Source organism: Phacochoerus africanus, chromosome 15, assembly GCF_016906955.1.
Source record: "Phacochoerus africanus isolate WHEZ1 chromosome 15, ROS_Pafr_v1, whole genome shotgun sequence".
In the NCBI taxonomy this organism is placed as follows: domain Eukaryota; kingdom Metazoa; phylum Chordata; class Mammalia; order Artiodactyla; family Suidae; genus Phacochoerus; species Phacochoerus africanus.
In genome coordinates, this window is record NC_062558.1 from 11839096 (window position 1) to 11858277 (window position 19182).

Genomic DNA, 19182 nt, shown 5'->3' on the forward strand with positions numbered 1-19182 from the left:
AGGCTAAGGTCCCAGGCCACGCCACCTGCCCAGGGTGGAGCTAGGACTGCCCCCGAAGACTCCAAGCTCCACAGCAGGGACCAGCACAGGCTGGGCCACAGAAGGGTGGCCCATGAATCTGAGCAAAGATCATGGTCTTCAGACCCACTGAACCTGTCCCCTCTGTCTCCAGGTAAAGCCTAGAACCAAGAGTTGTCATGTATAGAGCTTCATTGGGAAACGACCAGTGATGGCCTAGTGAATAATGGAAACGGAATGGCACTCCTCAGTCAATGAACAGAAATACATATTTGTCAAAGGTCAGCTTCCAAAAGGCAGGGTCTGTGATTCATTTTTGGCTCCCACAGGTCCTGGCATATAGCAGATGCTCAATGAGCATCTGTTGACCGTTTGTAGGTAGATGAGACTAATGAACAAAACACACATTTACTGGGCCCTCCACACCATTGTTTCGACTTTTGTAATAACCTTGTATTCTAGTCTCTGCATTTGATGATTTGACATCTGGGAGGCTTGCTAGCCTCTCCCAGCGCTAATCAATTCCTGGAGATAATAATGGTTTGCTTGGAAGCAAGAGTTTAGTATGCAAACCAACCAATCCCGAGCCCACAACACCTCCCTTATCCAGCTCTCACACTCCTGGCCACTAGCCCCCTGCCCTAATCACCCCAAGGCCAGGTATCAGACAGCCAGGGACAGCCCCACGCCCCAGAACCTGCAGAAATTATTCAAGCTATAAATCCCAAGCTGGCTTCCTCTGTCTCAGCCAGTCCTTCCAAGGAAACCACCTTAGAGACCCTCAGCTTTGTTTTCCGATTACTCCTGCCTCCCGACCACCCCCCATCCGCAGCCTGTATGGGGACATGATGTGTCCCTTTCCTCTGGATCTGTGAGTAACAAACGATCTTTTCCCATGACAGTCGTCTCCTGATCTAGTGGCCACCACGTGCACGGATAATGATAAAACCTACACATTGAAATTGCTTCGGAATCTCCAACAATGGGAAGCAACAGAACCACAGCGGCCCCTCCCCCAGTACCTGTTCTGGTTGAGCGCTTAGATACATTAATCCTAAACACGACAACCATTGTGATGGTAAGTTTGATGATTCCTGTTTACCAGACAGTGGAGCTGAACCTCAGAGAGGTCCAGTGGCTTGCCCAAAGCAAGGGGCAGAGCTGGGAAGTTTTAGTCTTGTGAAAAGGAGGACGTGTGGGTCTGGAGAAGGGATACTACGGGTGGGTGTAATGTAATGGGAAAGTCAGAGGAAAGAGTCCACAAGGACAGTTCTTGCATTCATTCAGTGGCCATTTTTGGAGCAAGATATGGTGGTTGAGACCACAGATTCATGGACTCCACCTCCACTGCCCATTTAGCCCTTTCATGAAAGGGTCAGCTCCCTCTCCTTCAAGCAGCCAGTCCCAAGAGCAATGGAGCCAGCATCCTGGAGGAGCCTGGCTGTTTCAGGAACACCCAGGGGAGAACCCCAGGGCTGTTTGCTTTATCTCTGCTTTACCCTTCCCTGCCGCCACCTCTCTCAATAGGACTTCCTCAACACCAGGCTGCTGCTGCTGCTTTTTTTTTTTTTTAAGGGCCACACCTGCAGCATATGTAGGTTCCCAGGCTAGGGGTCGAAGAGGAGCTGTAGTTGCCGGTCTATACCACAGCCACAGCAACATCAGATCCGAGTCATATCTACAACCTACACAACAGGTCACTGCAATGCTAGATCCTTAACCCACTGATTGAGGCCAGGGATTGAACCTGCATGCTCATGGATGCTAGTTAGATTTGTTTCCACTGAGCCACAACAGGAACACCCAGGGCTGCTTCTGCCTGCCATGAATATCTTAGATTATCTTGACTTGAACTCAGCCTCCAGTCAGATAGCAGGAAGCAGGAAGGCACCAGGGAGCAGGCAGGCTTCAGGACCCTGCGGAAGGCTGGGACCCTCACAGGCCCCCATCAGCTCTGTGGCTGGGCCTTACATTAACCAGGATCTGTGTCTGCAGGGCAGGGGCCTGGCCAGCCCTACCTTGCTGGGCCCCCTCTTCGAAGCTGTGTTTGTATCTCCCCAGTCCTACTGCTGAGCTCTGCTCAAGGAGGTCAGACTCCAGGCCAGAAGCTCCAGGAGGTGGCAAGGAGGGTGGAGGGAGGGACACTGGGGAGGGTGGGGCCCTTCTCTGACCTAAAGTCCATAAAGGTTAGTGTCCCTTAAGATTAAGACCCCGTCATTGTGCTCTTGTCCAAATCTATTTGCATTTATATCTATTTCCTGCCAGCGGCACCTCTTAGAATAATTTGTTCCATCTGTCTCCTGCGTTTTAGCCATTTATTCCCACGGCCCCACCCTAGCTTTGTCATCAGCCAGGATGTCTCCACCTCTGAAACCTGAGACTCCAAGAATCTGATCTCTTAGCCCCTCAGCACCTCCAGCCCGGTTCTTGAAAGTACCGGGTCTCTGGGGTCTGGAACTGCAGCCAACAGGGTGAGCTGTGCTAAGGGGTGGGGCTTAAGGACCAGGCAGTTGAGGATTTGAATCCAGGCTCTGTCGCTGTCTTAGCTGGGTAACTTTGAGCAGTTTGCCTCACCTACGACTTCATCTTCTCATCAACAAACTGGGAATAAGAATATGTACTGAGGTGTAATGGAGACAATTTACAGAAGCCCAGAGCACAGCGCCTGCCTGCGCCAGGTGCTTCAAGGAGAGCCGTTGTGTTACCATCTCTTCTATGTATCACACTGTATCTTTATCACTTCTATTGGACACACACCATCCTCTCACCACCTCCAGGAATATCCCTGCCTCCATAAAAGCCAAAATAATCTACAGAGCTCTTGGTGCTCCAGGATGCTCCCCCACCTCCAACCCCTCCCCCAGCCCACACACACCACAGTCCTGCTAGCAGTTCATCCTTGGGACCAGCCTCTTAACCTCAATGAATCCTCCGCCCTGGTTTCTATTAGCCCCAAGCCCCCCCACCCCAACAGCCTTGCTTATCCTCCTTTAGCCCCATCTCCCTCTTCATCTGTGGAAACCTTCCCACTGCGGCCCCCATCCTCTAGGCCAGTCATCTGAAAAATCCCTCATTTCCCCAAACTCTGCATGAACATTTTTTCCTCCATCTTGTTCTAATTGCACCCAGCTTGCCTTTCGGTTTCAGGTGTGGACTTCTCTCTCTCATGTTCCTGCAACCGGCCTAAGGGAACGGTTCTTTGCTCTCGTCGCTACTTCCAGAACCTTCTCTGTTCTCGCTGAGCCTCACTCTCACATCACAGGGCTGCACACTTCCTGCCAGAGGACACACGTGCTCCCCTGCCTTTCTCTGGCTCACTGTCGCCCTCTCCCAGACTCCAGGCCTAACTTCCTGATCTTCCCTCCTTTCCTGATTGCACACCTTCTTGATGCTCCTGAAATGTGGCCCCAAACGAGACAGGCTTGAAGTGCAAAATACACACCAGCATTTGAAGCCTCAGCCTGAGTAAAAATGTCTAAATATCGCCATCATTTTTATGGTGATTATGTTAGGTAGGTTAGGATAGGGACTCTGACCCAGGTGATTCCAAACTGACCATTTATCGTTACCAAAAACAGGAGGCTTTCGATCAAACAATGAAGACACATGCAGATACCAGAGGCATGCCCTACGGAGCATCCCCTTATAACCTTTTTCCCATGCAAATAAGGCATCCTTGCCAGGAACCAGTCAGAGGATCCAGCTGCAGCCAGGGCCAGCCCCTACCCAAGGCGGAGGCTCTCTCTGATGGTATAAAAAAACCTGCAGTACACTGCTACCTGACTCTTGACTGTGATCTCGGAGGCAACCAGCAGGAGCAGGTTTTTCACCTGGGGCGATGGACTGGAACAGCTCATTAAAAAATCCCAGGCCAGAGCTGTTACACTAAGGTGTCAGTTCAGTTCGAGGGGAAGTTCCCTTCAACCCAGAACTGCTCCCTTCCTGAGCTGATCGCTCCTGCCTGAAGAGACCGCTTGCCTTGGTCTGTGCACAGCAAGACCACTAGGTCTATTCCGGTGCTCCTGCAGCACCTCCCAGCAGGAACAACCTCCCACCAACCTGCCTCCATCCTTGTGCAACGAACCTGCTGGCTCTATCCAGGTGCCATTACTGTGTTTCTCAGCCTGCACCTCCAAATCCTTGTTCTGTGTAGGCAAGGACTGAGGGAGATAGTGCAGAGCAGATGAACCTGACAATTACATATTAGATTCATGACATTTTAGATGCACTGGATTAAATATGTTCCTTATTTATTTATTTATTTATTTATTTGTCTTTTGTATTTTTAGGGCCGCGTCTGTGGCATATGGAGGTTCCCAGGCTAGGGGTCGAATTGGAGCTATTGCTGCCGGCCTATGCCACAACCACAGCAACTCGGAATCCAAGCCATGACTGCAACTTACACCAGAGCTCATGGCAACACCAGATCCTGAACCCACTGAACGAGGCCAGGGATTGAACTCATATCCTCATGGATACTAGTTGGGTTCATTAAGCACTGAGCAAACATGGAAACTCCAAGTTCCTTATTTAAATTCATTTCATCTGTGTCTCTTTTGTGTGGCTACTAGAGACTGTCAAATTGCACATGTGGCTCACATTACACTTTGACTGGCCTTACCAATAATCGAGACCCTTTTTTCCTTTTTTGTTTTTTTTTATTGAGGCCCTTTCTTAATTCTGAGTCCCAGGCGAGAGCCACCTCTCCCGTCTCTGGTCCATCCTTCCCTTCCTGTCCAACTCATATTCCACGATTTACATTCTCCACTCTCTCCCACACCCTCTCCTCTCCAATCCTGCCCTGCCTTCCTCACACTCACTGGGCAACACTCAAACCCTGGTTAAATCTGTGCTATACTTCATCCACACGGCCCAGCATCGGTGGGAAAGGAAGGGCACTGCGTCCAGACTCGTGACATTACAAGAGAACTTCCTTCTCACTGCCCTGCAGGGCCATCCCCATATGGAAAAAGAGAGATTATTATGGATGTTATGGATATCAAGTGTGGGTCCAGGTACCAGATGCCAGGGAGGCTGTGTGGGCCTGGCACCAAAGGCCAGCCTCCACTCAGGGACAATGAAGGGCACCCCTAGACTCTTCCGGTGGCCATCCTCAGGGATCTACCACCTCTGTTGGAGGTGGGGGATGAACAGACTCATACATGCCACAGAGCAAGCTGGCCTTGGGACCCAGCATATTCCTCCAGATTCTACTACGTGGGGGATAGGACTAAAAGAACTTGATTTCCTTGAGCATCTAGGCTTCATGAGGACTTCCACGAACCACAGTTCTGCTTTTTTTGCAGACAATTAGAACTGTCTGGTTCTGGTAAAAACCAGTCTTAAGAAGAAGGTAAGAACACATCCAGGCCAGGGGACCCTGGGCGGCAACAGCTGCTCCTGTCTCCCCCATCCTTCTCCATTTCCCCAGGGTGTGCAGGGGACTGCCCTCCACAAACGGCAGGGAAGTGAAACAGGGTGTGTCAAGGGTGAACTGTGTCCAAGGTGCTTTGCTCGGGTTATATCACAGGTCCTGAGAGCTGAGTAGCATTATTCCCATTTCGCAGATGGGGACATTGAGGAATAGAGGGTCAGGGCTCCAGTGAAACAGACAGCCCAGTTGAATTAGGGAACGTCACAGGATTTAATAAAGGGAATATGTGTTGAGGTGTGGCCAGGGGTTAAGACACCTACAAGGGCCAGAGTGGTGTCCTAGGGCTTGTAACCATCCCCTGTCCCAGGAGGGGAGCAGTCACTGGAGCTTGTTAAAGGAAAGCCCGTGTAGAGACGGTGGCTGGCTTACAAGGGGCTGTGATGTCAGGTGGAAGGACAGGAGCTGAGGAATAAACATGCCAAGCTCCCATCTTCATCCTTCCAGTTCAGCTCCCCACAAGCAGAGAGCGGTGAGCAGAGGTGGATGGGAGTGAAGGGGCAAAGGATGACATGCCATGCTGAGCCCAGACCTGCCCAAGTTCAACTCCAGGTTCTTGGCACCTCCCAAGGCTGCCACCCCTTTTATGAGGGGTGGTCCCTGGGGCCAGAGAGACCCAGGATCCTGCTTGGTCACTAGCCCCAAGCAAGCCCGGAGTTAGCTGGTGGTGCCGAGGCCACGGCGGCAGCGCACGAGTTAACCTCTCGGCTCCCCTCCTGCTCCAGTGCCTGATTCTCCAACCTGCAGAGGGCGGGACCCTCTGTGAGGCCCCAGCCGGAGCCAGATCCTCCCAGGAAGTCACTCCCACCCTTGGGCTGCTGCCCTTGGCGCTCTGCGATGCCAGCAGAGCAGGGGAGATTTGATTAATGAGAAAGTGGATGTGGGGGTTCCCCTAAGAGAATCATTTAATTTTATGGGGGCAGGAACACAGGACTGGGGAGCTCTGGGCCCTCAACTCAGCAAGCCGCCCAGCTGCAGGCGTCCAGGCGTGGCCAGGACCATGTGTAACTCATTACCTTGGCCAGCCTCCCATCTGCGGCCGGTGGATGACGCCCGGAGTGTGGTGGAGGCCCGAGGCCACGGGCCGAGTGTGACTGCAATATTTTTCTGACACTAACACCTCTCTCTGGCCTTTGGAAAGGGCTGCAGAGGAGCCAAACATCACCCACGCCCAGCCCTCCGCCTCCTGGTGCCAGACTGGAGAGGCTTCAGGGGTCCAGACAGAAAGAGAAAGGCAGGACCCCAGAGGTGAGAGGGGAGGAAAGGTGTCAAGCCCAGCTGGGCCCCTGTGTGGGTGTCTGCTCAAAGGGAGGGGTCAGTGCACACCGAGGTCAGAGGGGGCTCAGCTGGAGGACCTTGAAGTTTGCGTTCCACCATGAGCTACCCTGGATTCCAGCGACACAGGTGAAAGCTGTGCTATTCCCCATGGGAGACCCAGAGCTGGGAGGCCCCTGCCCCGGGCGCCTCATTGTCCGCAGTGGGGCTGTGGCGAGGGTGCTGGCAGCTCAGACAGAGGACAAAGGCAGGGGTCCTGAGAGGTGGCCCAGCCAAAAAGGTGCAGAGGACAGAGAGGTCCTAAAGCCATCACTATGGAGCAGGGGTGCATGGGAAAGAGCCCACAAGGGTGTGGGAAGTACCACGCGGGAGACAGCAAGGTGGCCTGTCCTGAAGGGCACGGGGAACCCAAGCGTGAATGGAAGGAGCCCTTCGGCTTCCTTCCCACCTGGTGCGTGAAGAGAAGGGGAGGGGCGGAAGCCAAGCAGGAGGAGAAGGCTGGAGAGGTGAGCAGAGGAGGGGAGGGGAGGGAGTCGTCCATGGAGGATGGATGCATAACGCATTTACAGCTTAACGTCTTTAAACCCCTAGCTGCAGGAAAGCCTGAGTCACACCTTAATAGCTGGGCTGCAGTTGTGCAGCTTGGTCTCCCATCTCCCCACTTTCAAGGGGAAAATCCTGGGAGGGACTCGGAGCCCCAGCTGACACTGTTTTAATTTACTCAGGGGCCCAAGGCGGGAAGAGTCTCCTTCCCTTTCCCCACTTCTATCCCCTTCTGCTTTCCAGTCAACCTCCCTCCACCCTGCCCGCCCCACCCCTCTTTCCCCCTCCTGTTAGTCTCCAGAGATGAGGATCAAAGCCGAGAAATGCTGGGGAAACAGATCAAATCTGGCTTGAATTTCCCCATGTCAGAGCTCACCATTTTTCCTCTTAGAAATGAAAGGGAAGGGGGAAAAAAATCAAACCAGAAACCCGGGAGCTTTTAGGTGGCTGTTTCATGTCAACACTCTGGTCTTTCGGGGGTCCTCCAGCCCCCTGACCCTGCGCCTGGCATCCAGGAATGAAGGGCGAAGGAGACCCAGACCATGTGGAAGTCAGGTTTGGAATTTATTTGTTCTGCCACCTTTAGATGTCAGGGGCCTCTGTGTTCGTTCATTCATTCATTCATTCATTTATTCAACAAACACTTAGAAGCACCTGCTATGTGCCAGGCTGGCAGACATGGATGAACAGATGTCTGCCCTCGTCCAGCCTGTGTTCTTCTGGTGAAGAACAGACAGTAAATGATAAACATAATAAATAAGAAGATGACACAGTGTGTTGAGGAGACTAGGGCTGTGGAAAAAAGTATAAGGAGAAGCAGGGGAAGGTTCCTGGGGAGCAGGGGGGACAGGAAGCCCTGACGGGGAGGAGAGGGGAGCTGGGCAGGTCTGGGGACAGTGTATGTCAGAGATGGCAGCCTTTTGCAGAGCAGAGGCCCCAGAGAGTGTGCCAGTCGTTCCCCTGTGAAGGTCAGAATCTCCAGGCCATGAGCAGTGCCTGGGTTTTTACTCTCATGGAAGTGGGAGCCTTGGCTGGGCTATGCTCCAACTTAGGTTTTAAAAGGACCACACCACAAGTGCAACGACCAAGTCTATTTCTGTGCACAGAATTTTAGGACTGAACAGGACCTCAGAGACACCCCCTCTGCCCTCATGTGGCACTGAGACAAAGACACTGAGGCCCAGAGAGAGGACATGCCTGGCAGGTCACACGCTGGGGTGGGAGGAGGGGTGAGTCAGCCCACATCTTCCAACTGCAGCCGCCCCCACTTCATGGGGTGCTGGGCCTCAGGGGACCCCCCAGGACACTTGCTGGCCTGGCTCTAAAGCTGCCCTCTGACTAGATCTCCCCACAGCTGGGGTCACTGTTATTTTTCAGTCTTTCTGGTCCAAATGGACTTTTTAAGCCTCAGGTTCAGAAAAGAGGAGGTAAGATGAGGTCAAGGGAAGGGGGGACGATGCCCCATTGACACCCCCAGGCCATTCCCCACTCCTGAGGTCCTCTGCCCTTCCCCCACTGACACCCCAGGTTGCCCCTTGTGGTCCTCCAGTTACCCCTCTGTGCGCTATCCCAGTTCTTTCTCGCCAAACCAGGCCTCCCTTCTGATGGGTCAATGGGTGGATCAAGGATGTGAAAGCCAGCTTGGCCTTTGCTGATGTGCTGGTGGGGAAGTGCTGAGCACTGGTCAGCATCCCAGACCCCCGGGGCCTTCCTCTCTTCCCAGGTTCATTAACTTGACAGAACCATTGGCCTGGCTCCATGCAGCTCAGCCTGTGATACCTTTCCCCACCTACCTCTTCTCTTACAAAACCATATTCAGTCTTTAAGACCTTTTTCAGAAAGACTTTACCCTGTCTGACTTTTTTTTTTTTTTTTGGCTATACCCAAGGCACATGGACATTCCAGGGGCCAGGGATCAAACCCAAGCCACAGCAGTGACAATGCTGGAGCTTTAATCTACTATGCCACCAAGAGAACTCCATCCTCCTGCTTGACTTTAATAATCAAATACATTTTTATCTCCTTTACATTATGGGTAATTGTCTCCACACCAGTCCCTTCCACAGGGATCAGAAGCCCTTGGAGGGCAAGGATGGTTTAATTTCTCTTTGGAGGATCTCTGGTGCCTAACCCATAGCTTGACACATCGTGGGTCCTCAAAATGTGTTTGTTGATTGGAATGCAAAGGAAGAGCTCTGACAGTGGGAAGTTTACTAGGGCAGGGTGAGGAGCCCAAATCTCCTGTCTCCTCTCCCTGCTGAGACAATCTGCAGTCCCTGCCTTTCTGAGCCACCTGGATTCCCTTTCCACACTCAGCACCTCATGGGAGGAAAGATGGGGTTGGATGAGAGGAGGGGGATCATTCCTAATTTTGAGTAATTTCAAGAAAAGGCAATTGGCAGAAGGGAGCACAATGAAACAGGATGCTTGAGAAAAGCGTTCAATAAAGGTATCTGGGATGGCTAATTTTAGGCGTCAACTTGGTTGGCCACTGGGTACCCAGGTGAAACATCATGTCTGGGTATGTCTGTGAGGGTGTTTCCCGATGAGCTGGGCATCTGAATTGGTGATCTCAGTAGAGCAATGGCTCCTTCTTAAATGTGGGTGGGCTGCATCTAACCAGTTGAGGGCCTGAGTAGAAAAGTGGCAGAGGAATTTGCTTTTGGCTTTCTGCCTGCCTCCTGCAGCTGGGACACCTCTCATCTTCTCTGCCCCTCAGACTGTGATTTACAGCCCTGGCTCCACTGGCTCCCAGGCCTTCTGACTCCGACTGAACCACACCACCGGCTTTCCTGGGTCTCCACCGATGGCAGGTCGTGGTACCTCTCAGCCTGCATAACCATGTAAGTCAATTCCTCATAAGCAATCTTTGTGTGTAGACATCCTACTGGGTCTGTTTCTCTGGAGAACTCTAAGATGGCCTGTCTCCATCTCACTGACCATAGATCTTTAAAAACTCTTCTGTGAGTGTCCTATTCAGCTCTGAAGTGGGGTTCAAGCTCTCTTTTCTACACTCACCGCAAAAAGGAGTGTATTTGTTGAGGCAACAAGCATTTATTAAGCACCCACTAAGTGTCGAGCTCTGTGCTGGGTACCTGGGAGCCAGCTGTTGGCAAAGTGCTCTGAGCTCCTCCAGAGGGAGCTGCATCAGTGACGCTCCAGAGTTTTAGCAAATAACCAACCCCCAAAGATGCAGAGCCATCTGGGTCACCAGGATGTGGCCCTTCCTGGGCCACAATGACCTGGGGCCTCAGACTCAGGGGAAGGAGAAGCACCCTGGAGAGGTACGCTCCTTCTCTGCAATCGCTTCGGGAAGTGGATTAGAGCCTCCTCACCTAAGAGGGTCTGGGTTCCTTGGTTCAGAGGTCTTGAGCTTGACCCCAGCCTCACCCAGAGGAGAGGGTGGCAGAGGGGCAAAAGGACTGCCCCCAGAGTTGACAGGCTCAGTGCTGGGGCCCCTCTATGACTGACTATGTGGTCCTTAAAGCTTTTCTCAGCTCCCAGTAGCCCCATCTTTAAAGTGGGTCTCATCTTGCTGGTCACACATGTGTTGAGATACATGAATGAGAAAACACAGAATAGACCTTTCCGAGCATGAAAGATTCAACCTATGCAGTATTAGCTGGGGGAGGGGGGGGTCAGGGTCAATTTCATGCCCAAGACCCAGCCAGAGGCACTCACCATCCTCACACAGGTTCAGCTTGGACAGGCTCCTGCCATCAAAGGGCTCCTCAAAGATGGAGCCGGAGTCGCGGTCGCTCACAGTGTGCAGGTACATGGCTTTGTTCTCCATCGCGTCCTGCAGCCCCAGCAGGAGAGGGAGGGAGGGCACAGGGGAGAGAGAAAGAGTGTAAGCTGTGGGTGGCAACAGAAATGAATGGACCCTTCCTCATCCACAGGCATTAGCCACCAGGTCCTCAGGATCCCAGTCCCCCTTCCCAACTTCCTTGGCTTGGGGAGGCCAAGGCCATTGGACCTTTCTGACTGTGGGGTCTGTCTCCTTCCTTCACAGCCCTTGGTGGGGCTGGAAGCCCTGCGCTGGGGACACCGAGGGCCAGGCTGGGTGGGGCCAGGAGGAACTGACCCTTCTGACCCAAATGGAGTCATTTCCAAGATTCCAGAGCCAAGGGCACATCAGGGAGGCTTAGGTTTCTGTTCTGTGTTGGAAATGGGGGCAAAACTAGACACAAAGCGGGCTACAGAGACCACCAGCCAACCCAACTAAGGCCAGAAACTGCTCCCAAACCCGGCTGGGCTGGCGTGATCAGAGGAGCAGGGTTCAAGGGGACCACAGCAGGGGTTCCCCTCCATGGAAGGCCGAGAGGCGGTGGCCTCAGTGGGGTCCCCCAGACACTAAGGCCTGGACAACCTTAGGCCATGGAGAGCCCTGGTGTCTGATGGCCTCTTGAGACTGAATCACTGCAGCTCTGGGTGGACCCTACTGAGTTCCAGAAAGGTACCAGCACTGTGGAGAAATGCTATACTCTTCGAAGTGAACCAAACCAACCCTGTTGACATAAGTGTGTACAATGCCATCTCTTTCTGTTATATCTATACATGTTCTGAGTACGTGACAGGAAAGCTTATGTTCCGAGATGTTCTGGGTTTCTCTGGGTGAGACGAATATTACAGGACTCTGGCAGGGATTGTGGGGATTTTGTGCTTGTTTTTGTTTGCTGGCTTTTCTGGGTTTTCTAAGATACGTTTGCATTCTTTGTGTAAAAAGAAGAATCCATTTGCCCAGCCAGATTGCAAAGTATTTATTTACACAAAATACTTAATATCCTTTTCCCACATGGATGCTTAGTGATTTGACAAATGACCTTCTGCTTGCAGTTCAGTTCCTTGGTTCACATTGACCTTGGGTTCTGAAGCTCTTTGACTACCTGGATACTGAACCCAAAGGTCCACCTTTAAAAAGTGGATTATTGGGAGTTCCCTCTGTGGCACAGTGGTTTAAGGATCCGACTGCACTGGCTCAGGTTGATGTGGAGGTGCAGGTTCAATTCCCAGCCACGTGCAGTGGGTGAAAGGATCGGGTGTTGCCAAAGCTGTGGTGTAGGTTGCAGCTGCGGCTGGGATTCAATCCCTAGCCCAGGAACTTCCATATGTAGTGGGTGTGGTCCTGGGAAAAAAAAAAAAAAAGTGAATTCTCCAAGCATAGTGCCAACTGAACCCTGAGGCCCAGGGTGCCAAGTTAGGCATCTACCATGGGGAGGGGAGGACAGGGCCTGGCAGGTAACAGTGAGGGGACAACAGCCACTGACTGGAGGGAGAGGAGGCACCTGCCCTGCTCCAATAACAAGGGACAATGAGGGAAGAGGCTGGCCAGCACAGCAAACTCAAATCCCCTGTTTTCACAATTTGACCTTCTCTCCAGGGACCTCTGACCTCAGGCCTGAGAGGGGGCCAGAAATGACCAGTTGCCTTCCAATCATCCTTTCACTGGCCCACGAGGGATGCAAGGGGCTTCAGCTCTGGACTCTTCAAGTAATGAGTCCCCACATGCCCTGCACATGCGTTCATGTATGCAGGTGCGCGTGCACACACACACACACACACACACACACACTCAGGCAATCACGCACAAGCAGGGTGTTCCCAGACCCTGTGGGTCCTTCTTGCAGCCTGTGGGAGGGAGGGGTGGAGGGGCCCACAGCCCTGCCAGCATCTCTCCTCCCTGTTCCAGCGGTTCCCGGAGCCCCAGCGGCTCCCAGCCCAGCTTCGCGGGGCTGCAGTTGTGTCCAGTTTGCGAGTCTCCTGACACCGGCCCTCTCTCCAAGTCCTCCACCCAGGGAGGGCCTCTAGGTGGGGCCCCGCGCAGCTACATTGCTGCTAAGCGACTGGGGACCCTCCCTCTTTCACAAGCACTCAGAGCAGCGCCACCCCTCCCTCTGGCCTCAGTCCTGCAGAGCTGCGGAGCGAAGCGGGAGGCCAGTGTCTCCTCTGAGAGGGAGAAGCCTCTCTTTGCCAAAGGCAACAGCAGCTGCCGCCCAGAGCCCGTGGGGGCGCTGCGTGCGGGGAGGGGTGGCGGGAGAGGTGGCGATGCGGAGCCGGCTTGGACCAGTTTCCCCATCTGCCTTTCCACCTTCCCGCTCTACCGCCTGCTCTGGAGCAGAGCTGGAATGCGAGCCTCTTATCTGGAAAGTGTCTGTAGGGCGGCCCCTCGCTGTCCTCCCCACCCCTCAGCTGGTGGCGCCCAGACCGCCCGAGGTTGGGGCGGGGTGGGGGTGGGGGAGGGGGAGCCTGCCCGGGAGAGGGGCGAACCGGGGGCCAGATGTGAGTGTGATGAGATTGGAAGTGCTCAGGCAAGTCTGCTAATGTTTGTTACCAGGGAATGAAACCTAAGAACGTTCTGTCTGCCGCAAGTTTTATTTGGGGCTGTTTTCCTTTCTTGGGGTGGGGGTGGGGGCCAGGAATTTGGACCCTCTGATCATCATCGGTCTCATAGCCTTTGGGCCAAGTCTACCTAACTAACTGCCAAGTGCAGTAACCATAGAGCAATACCCACACTCCCCCACCTTCCACCTGGCAGGCATGTACCTGCATCCCACGTGGTACAGTTCTTTTGCCATCAGGATCTCTCTGCCTCCCAGGAGCCCTGTGAAGGGGTGGAGGGACGTCAGTCTGTCGGTCCCATTTTAGAAATAAGCTAAGGGAGGCTGAGAGGGGCAGGCACCGGAAGGGTGTGGGGTGGGGGGCATGGTGGTGGTGAGACTTCCCAGCCAGTGCACTGGCTCACCGCAACCTTGCCTTGTCCCCTTCAGTGGCGACCTTTAGGACCCAAGACAAGGCAGTGAAGAGGGTCAGATAGGTCCCTGGAGCCAAGAGAACTGGAAGGGAGGGGACCAGGGCCACAGACACAGGCAGGGTGTGGACACAAAAGTGACCTGTGAGAGTGGGGCTCAGAGCATCTGGGGTCCTAGCCTGGCTCCACTTCTTATCCTTGGGGACCTTGGCCCCATCTGCTGTGCTGGTTCAGCCTCAGGCCATCCCCTCTGTGATGGGGAGAACACGTCCACCCGCTGCTCGGTCCCTGCGAGCCTCGTGTGGAACAGTGCACGTGGGAGAGCTGTGTGCATGGTAGAGTCTGTGAGAACCAGTAGTCCCTCGGCATCCTCTGATCCTGCCAGGCAGCCAGATACGGGCATCTCTGGGTTCCCAAGGCCTCCCACCTGCCCAGCCGGTCCCAGAAACAGTGCTATTTGGGTCCCTTCACAAGAGAAAATCGTGAATGCAGATCCAAGCTGAGAGCTGCACCCTCACTCTCAAAGTCCCCCTCTGGGCAGCAGAAGGACGGAGTCCACAAGCCTTGCTTGTTGCTGCAAAGGTGGTATCTCTAGGCTCCAGCATCTAACTCTACAGAGTTTGTAACCCAAGTAGAAATCACTGAGAATGTGGCTCTCTCTGGAGAGAGAATCGCTAAGTGGTTTTAAGCGCTTTCCTCCTCTAACTGGACTTAGTTAATATAAATCATAGCTTAGAGCTGGAGAGGCACAGATGTTTTATAAACAAGCTCTTCCTTCATGTGGTCCGCTCCTGGGCACACACATACACACACACTCCCTGCACACGTAGAGGAACTGTCACCTGTACCATCTGCTCCCTGAATAGGCTCTTGAGCTGTGACAGGAGCCAGGCAGAGTTGCCACTGAGGCGATCCCTTCCTCTGGCTCCCAAATGGGGGCTCACCCTCCCCAGCCCAGGCAGCTTGGATGAGTTCCCAGCAGGTCCCCGCAGGCTGCAGTCAGGACCTTCCCACCCAGCACCAGTGCCTCCACACTCCATGTCCTGAGGCTGCCCTGTGTCCCTTGGCTGCTTTTGGGAAGCAATGCCAGGTGTTAGGGCACAGTCAGTGCCAAGACTCACCTGAGTGTCCCCAACGAGGCTGCAGAGCTCGTCCCCTCAGTTCCTGGCATTCACCATGGTGGCTGGCGAGCTGGCTGCTGCCACCACCCCAAGACCCAAGCAGCCCCTCAGGGCTTGTTCCCACTGCCAGCCAAATCCAGATGGAATCATAGAAGGAGGCTGCACAGTGCCCAGGATCTCAGGGGACACTTCTCCAGGAGGATCAGATCAGGAGGCAAGACTCAAACTTGTGCCCAAGTGGGAGTCCCTGTCTTGGTGCCTCACCTTGGCCAGCCTCGGGCTGCGCTCGGGAGATGTTCTGTGAAGACACCAGCAGCTCTGCTAGGTGCTGTCTGAGCCCGGGACTGCAGCAGCTCTGGCGGCCAGGCTTTATAAAGTTCTTGGAGCAATTGCAAGGCTCCCCTGGGGCTTGGGACGCTTCCCCCCTCTAGTGGTCAATCTCCACATTACAGCCGCCCGCTGGAACGCCCGGGGTCCAGAGCAGAGAAGCTAGCCTTGGTCTTGGGACTCCACCCTCCTGTTCTAAAGGCCCTGCTCAAGATACTTTTTGGAAAGCTTCGAGTGGAATGGCAGCTGGACCTGGCTTATGAGCCGCACAAGAAAACCAGCCTTGTAAATGTATTTATAGAACAGGATTGGCATTGCTCAATTCATTCACCAAACTGGGCTTAGAGTTACTTTCTGTGTTTTCCTGAAGTCACAGCTACCTCCAAAAAACACAAGTTGGCCACACCGGGGAGATTCAGAAGAGGGCTCTGGGAGTGCTGAAGGAACTTCCCAAAGTCAAGTCCAATGCAACTCAGCAAGGAAGCCAGCATTTCTGAAATTCACTGACATTGCACGAGGGCCAGGACGCAGGGGTGCGTGAGAGGAGCCCACTGTCTTCAGCGGGGGATGCAGTCCAGGCTAAGCAGTGGGCTTGGGCACAAAGGGCTGTAAATCGAACATCAACCTAAGCATGACTGTTTCCGTGTACGAAGGAGATCTCACTAGAATGTTAAGGGCATAATGACCTTCAGATTGCGGTAATGATGGGAGAAGACATCACAGAAATTCTCAAAAGAGTCTGAACTACGCTGCACGGTCAGTTGGCATGTATGCTAAGCCCTCCACCCCCACCCCAGGGACAGAGCTCTGAAGGTAACATTCATGAACTCACTCCCATTTATTTACACATTCAGCCTCAACAGTTGAGGGTCTAGAGTTTCCGAGGCTCAACTCTCCCTACCAAAACCACAGCAGCCACCAAACCACAGCTGAGTCAGAAATGTCTTCGTCATTTTCAGTGACTGAGCCTCCTGACCAGCCCTGGGAGGCAGCTGCAATGTGAGGCTCCTTGGCTTTGTTTTACAAAGAGGGAAAATAGTAATTATATAATAATGATAATAATAATAATAAGTGGACGAGAAGGAAGAGGTAGAAGGAGGGGAGAAGGGAGGGATGAGTGGGAAAAGGTGAGGAAAAAAACCTCTTCATGGTATATACTCTGGGCGAGGCAATTCCAAGTGCTTTTCATATATTAACTCATTTAACCTTGAAAACAACCCTGTGAGGGAGGTACTGCTGTTATTCCCATTTCATAGAGACAGAGAAACTAAATGATTTGTCCAACATCAGGCAGCCTGTAACAAATGGGCAGAGCTAGATTCCACTTCAGGCAGTTTGTGGAGTTTGTGCCCCAACCACTTCCCTAAACGGCCTCTGATGAAAATGAGTGTGTTTTAGTCACCCACCAATTCACCACTATTCCTAGGAATGTAATCTTAAAGATAGCAGGAAGTGTGCTCAAAATGTTATGTGCAGCGATCCCGTTAGATGTATATATTAGCAATAAATGCAGTGGTTGGCGAGCCCCTGGTGATGTCCATTTTAAGTAAAACAAATCTTTTTTTTTCATGTTTAAAAATTGAAGTGTAGTTGATTTACAATGTTGCATGTACAGGTTCAGTTATACCTGGATATGTATATATTTCAGACTCTTTTTCATTATAGATTATTATAAGATATCGAATATAGTTTCCTGTACTATGCAGTAGGACCTTGTTGTTTATCTATTTTATATATATTTTATACATAGTAGTATTTATCTGTTAATTCCAAACTCCTAATTTATCTCTCCCCCTTTTCCTTTTTGATAACCATAAGTTTGTTTTCTGTCTGTGAGTCTGCCTCCATTTCATAAATAAGTTCATTTGTGTCGTATTTTAGATTCCACATACAAGTGATATCATATGGTATTTGTCTTTCTCTGTCATTTACTTCACTTAGTATGATGATCTCTAGGTCTACCCATGTTGCTGCAAATGGTATCATTTCATTCTTTTTAACGGCTGAGTAATACTCCATTTATATATACCACATCTTTATTTACCTGTTGATGGACACTTAGGTTACTTCCATGTCTTGACTATTGTATGTAGTGCTTCATCTTTTTGAATTAGAGTTTTTACCTTTTCTGGATATATGCCCGGGGTGGGATGGCTAGATCATATGGTAACTCTATATTTAGTTTTCTTTTTTTTTTTTTATTTTCCCACTGTACAGCAAGGGGGTCAGGTTATCCTTACATGTATACATTACAATTACATTTTTTCCCCCACCCTTTCTTCTGTTGCAACATGAGTATCTAGACAAAGTTCTCAATGCTATTCAGCAGGATCTCCTTGTTATATTTAGTTTTCTAAGGAACCTCCTTAACTGTTTTTCAAAGCAGCTGCACCAAATTATATTCCCCCCAATAGTGTAGGAGGGTCCAAACATTTTATTTTATTTTATTTATTTATTTTGTCTTTTTGTCTTTTCTAGGTCTGCACCCACAGCATATGGAAATTCCCAGGCTAGGGGTCTAATCAGAGTTGTAGCACCACAGCCACAGCACCTCAGATTCCGAGTCATGTCTTTGACCTACACCACAGCTCTTGGCAATGCAGGATCCTTAACCCACTGAGTGAGGCCAGGGATCGAATCCACAACTTCATGGTTCCTAATCAGATTCGTTAACCACTGAGCCACGACGGGAACTCCACATTTTTTTTAAACATTCCTATGCTGGTGTGCTCTTCCCATAGTGGAAGGAAAGGATGGGGACCCAAATGCAGCCCAGGCTATTGGCTGAGGCTCTTTCTCCTTTGGTAATTGGTAATAGGGGTATGGAGGGGTCTAGCTTTCTGCATGTGAGACCCACAAGCAGTGTATAGAACCATGTAACTGTAAAATTGCAAGAGAAATGATGCTTTTTGGGGGGAGAACACCCATGGCATATGGAAGTTCCCAGGCTAGGGGTCGAAACAGCTACAGCTGCTGGCCTACACCATAGCCACAGCAATGTGCCTGCAACCTATACCACAGCGCACAGCAATACAGCAATGCCGGATCCTTGACCCACTGAGTGAGGCCAGGGATTGAACATGCATCTTCATGGATGTTAGTCAGATTACTTTCCACAGCACCACAAGGGGAACTCCCAGAGCTTATCTTTTTAAATTTAGTAGCTTCAGGCAAGAGGACTTGCCTTTCTCACTTTCATTTCTGATTTATTTCTCTTCTTAGAGTAATAAGATTTGTCGATATCAGTGCATGTAGCCATAGTTCATTCTTTTCTTTTTTCTGGCTGAGTAATATTCCCTTCTATGCATAGAGTGTGATTTGTTTATCCATTCTACTTTTGATAGGCATTGGGTTTTTTCCAACCTTGTCTGTTATGAATAAAGCTACCCAATCAGACAAGGAGATGTTTGATAGTAAAGTATAGGAGTGACCTGGGAAGCACATTTTCCAGGGCATGAGAATCCTTCTGGCAGCAGCAGGTCTCTGCCTGATGGATTTGCGTCAACTGTTCTATCTGCTTGGAATGGTTCCCCCACATGTTTGTAAGGTGGACTCTTTTGCCTTCTTCCAGTCTTTTCTCAAATGAAACTTCGCCATGGAGCTGACCCTAAGGATCTTGTTTAAAATTGCTCTCCAGGCCCTGCCTTCCTGATTCTCTGTACTCCACCCTACTTTGGGTCTTTCTAGAAATCACCCCACTAGACTTAACTTATGACATA

At 51.6% G+C, this 19182-nt stretch overlaps 1 protein-coding gene across 2 annotated transcripts in view; it reads right to left on the reverse strand.

Moving 5' to 3' along the window:
• The window catches only part of SCARA5 (scavenger receptor class A member 5), a 132956-nt gene extending 117453 nt beyond the window's left edge, over nucleotides 1–15503 (reverse strand). The window contains exons 1-2 of one of the 2 annotated variants that reach the window (XM_047760395.1): nucleotides 15401–15503; nucleotides 10949–11066 (exon numbers count right to left, since the gene is read on the reverse strand). In XM_047760395.1, the coding sequence (XP_047616351.1) occupies nucleotides 10949–11060 (112 nt within the window). In that variant the 5' untranslated portion in view covers nucleotides 11061–11066; nucleotides 15401–15503. Of the gene's footprint in view, nucleotides 1–10948; nucleotides 11067–15136 lie in introns of both variants that reach the window. The other variant, XM_047760394.1, reaches the window with a different exon arrangement.
• Between the last annotated feature and the right edge of the window lie 3679 nt (nucleotides 15504–19182).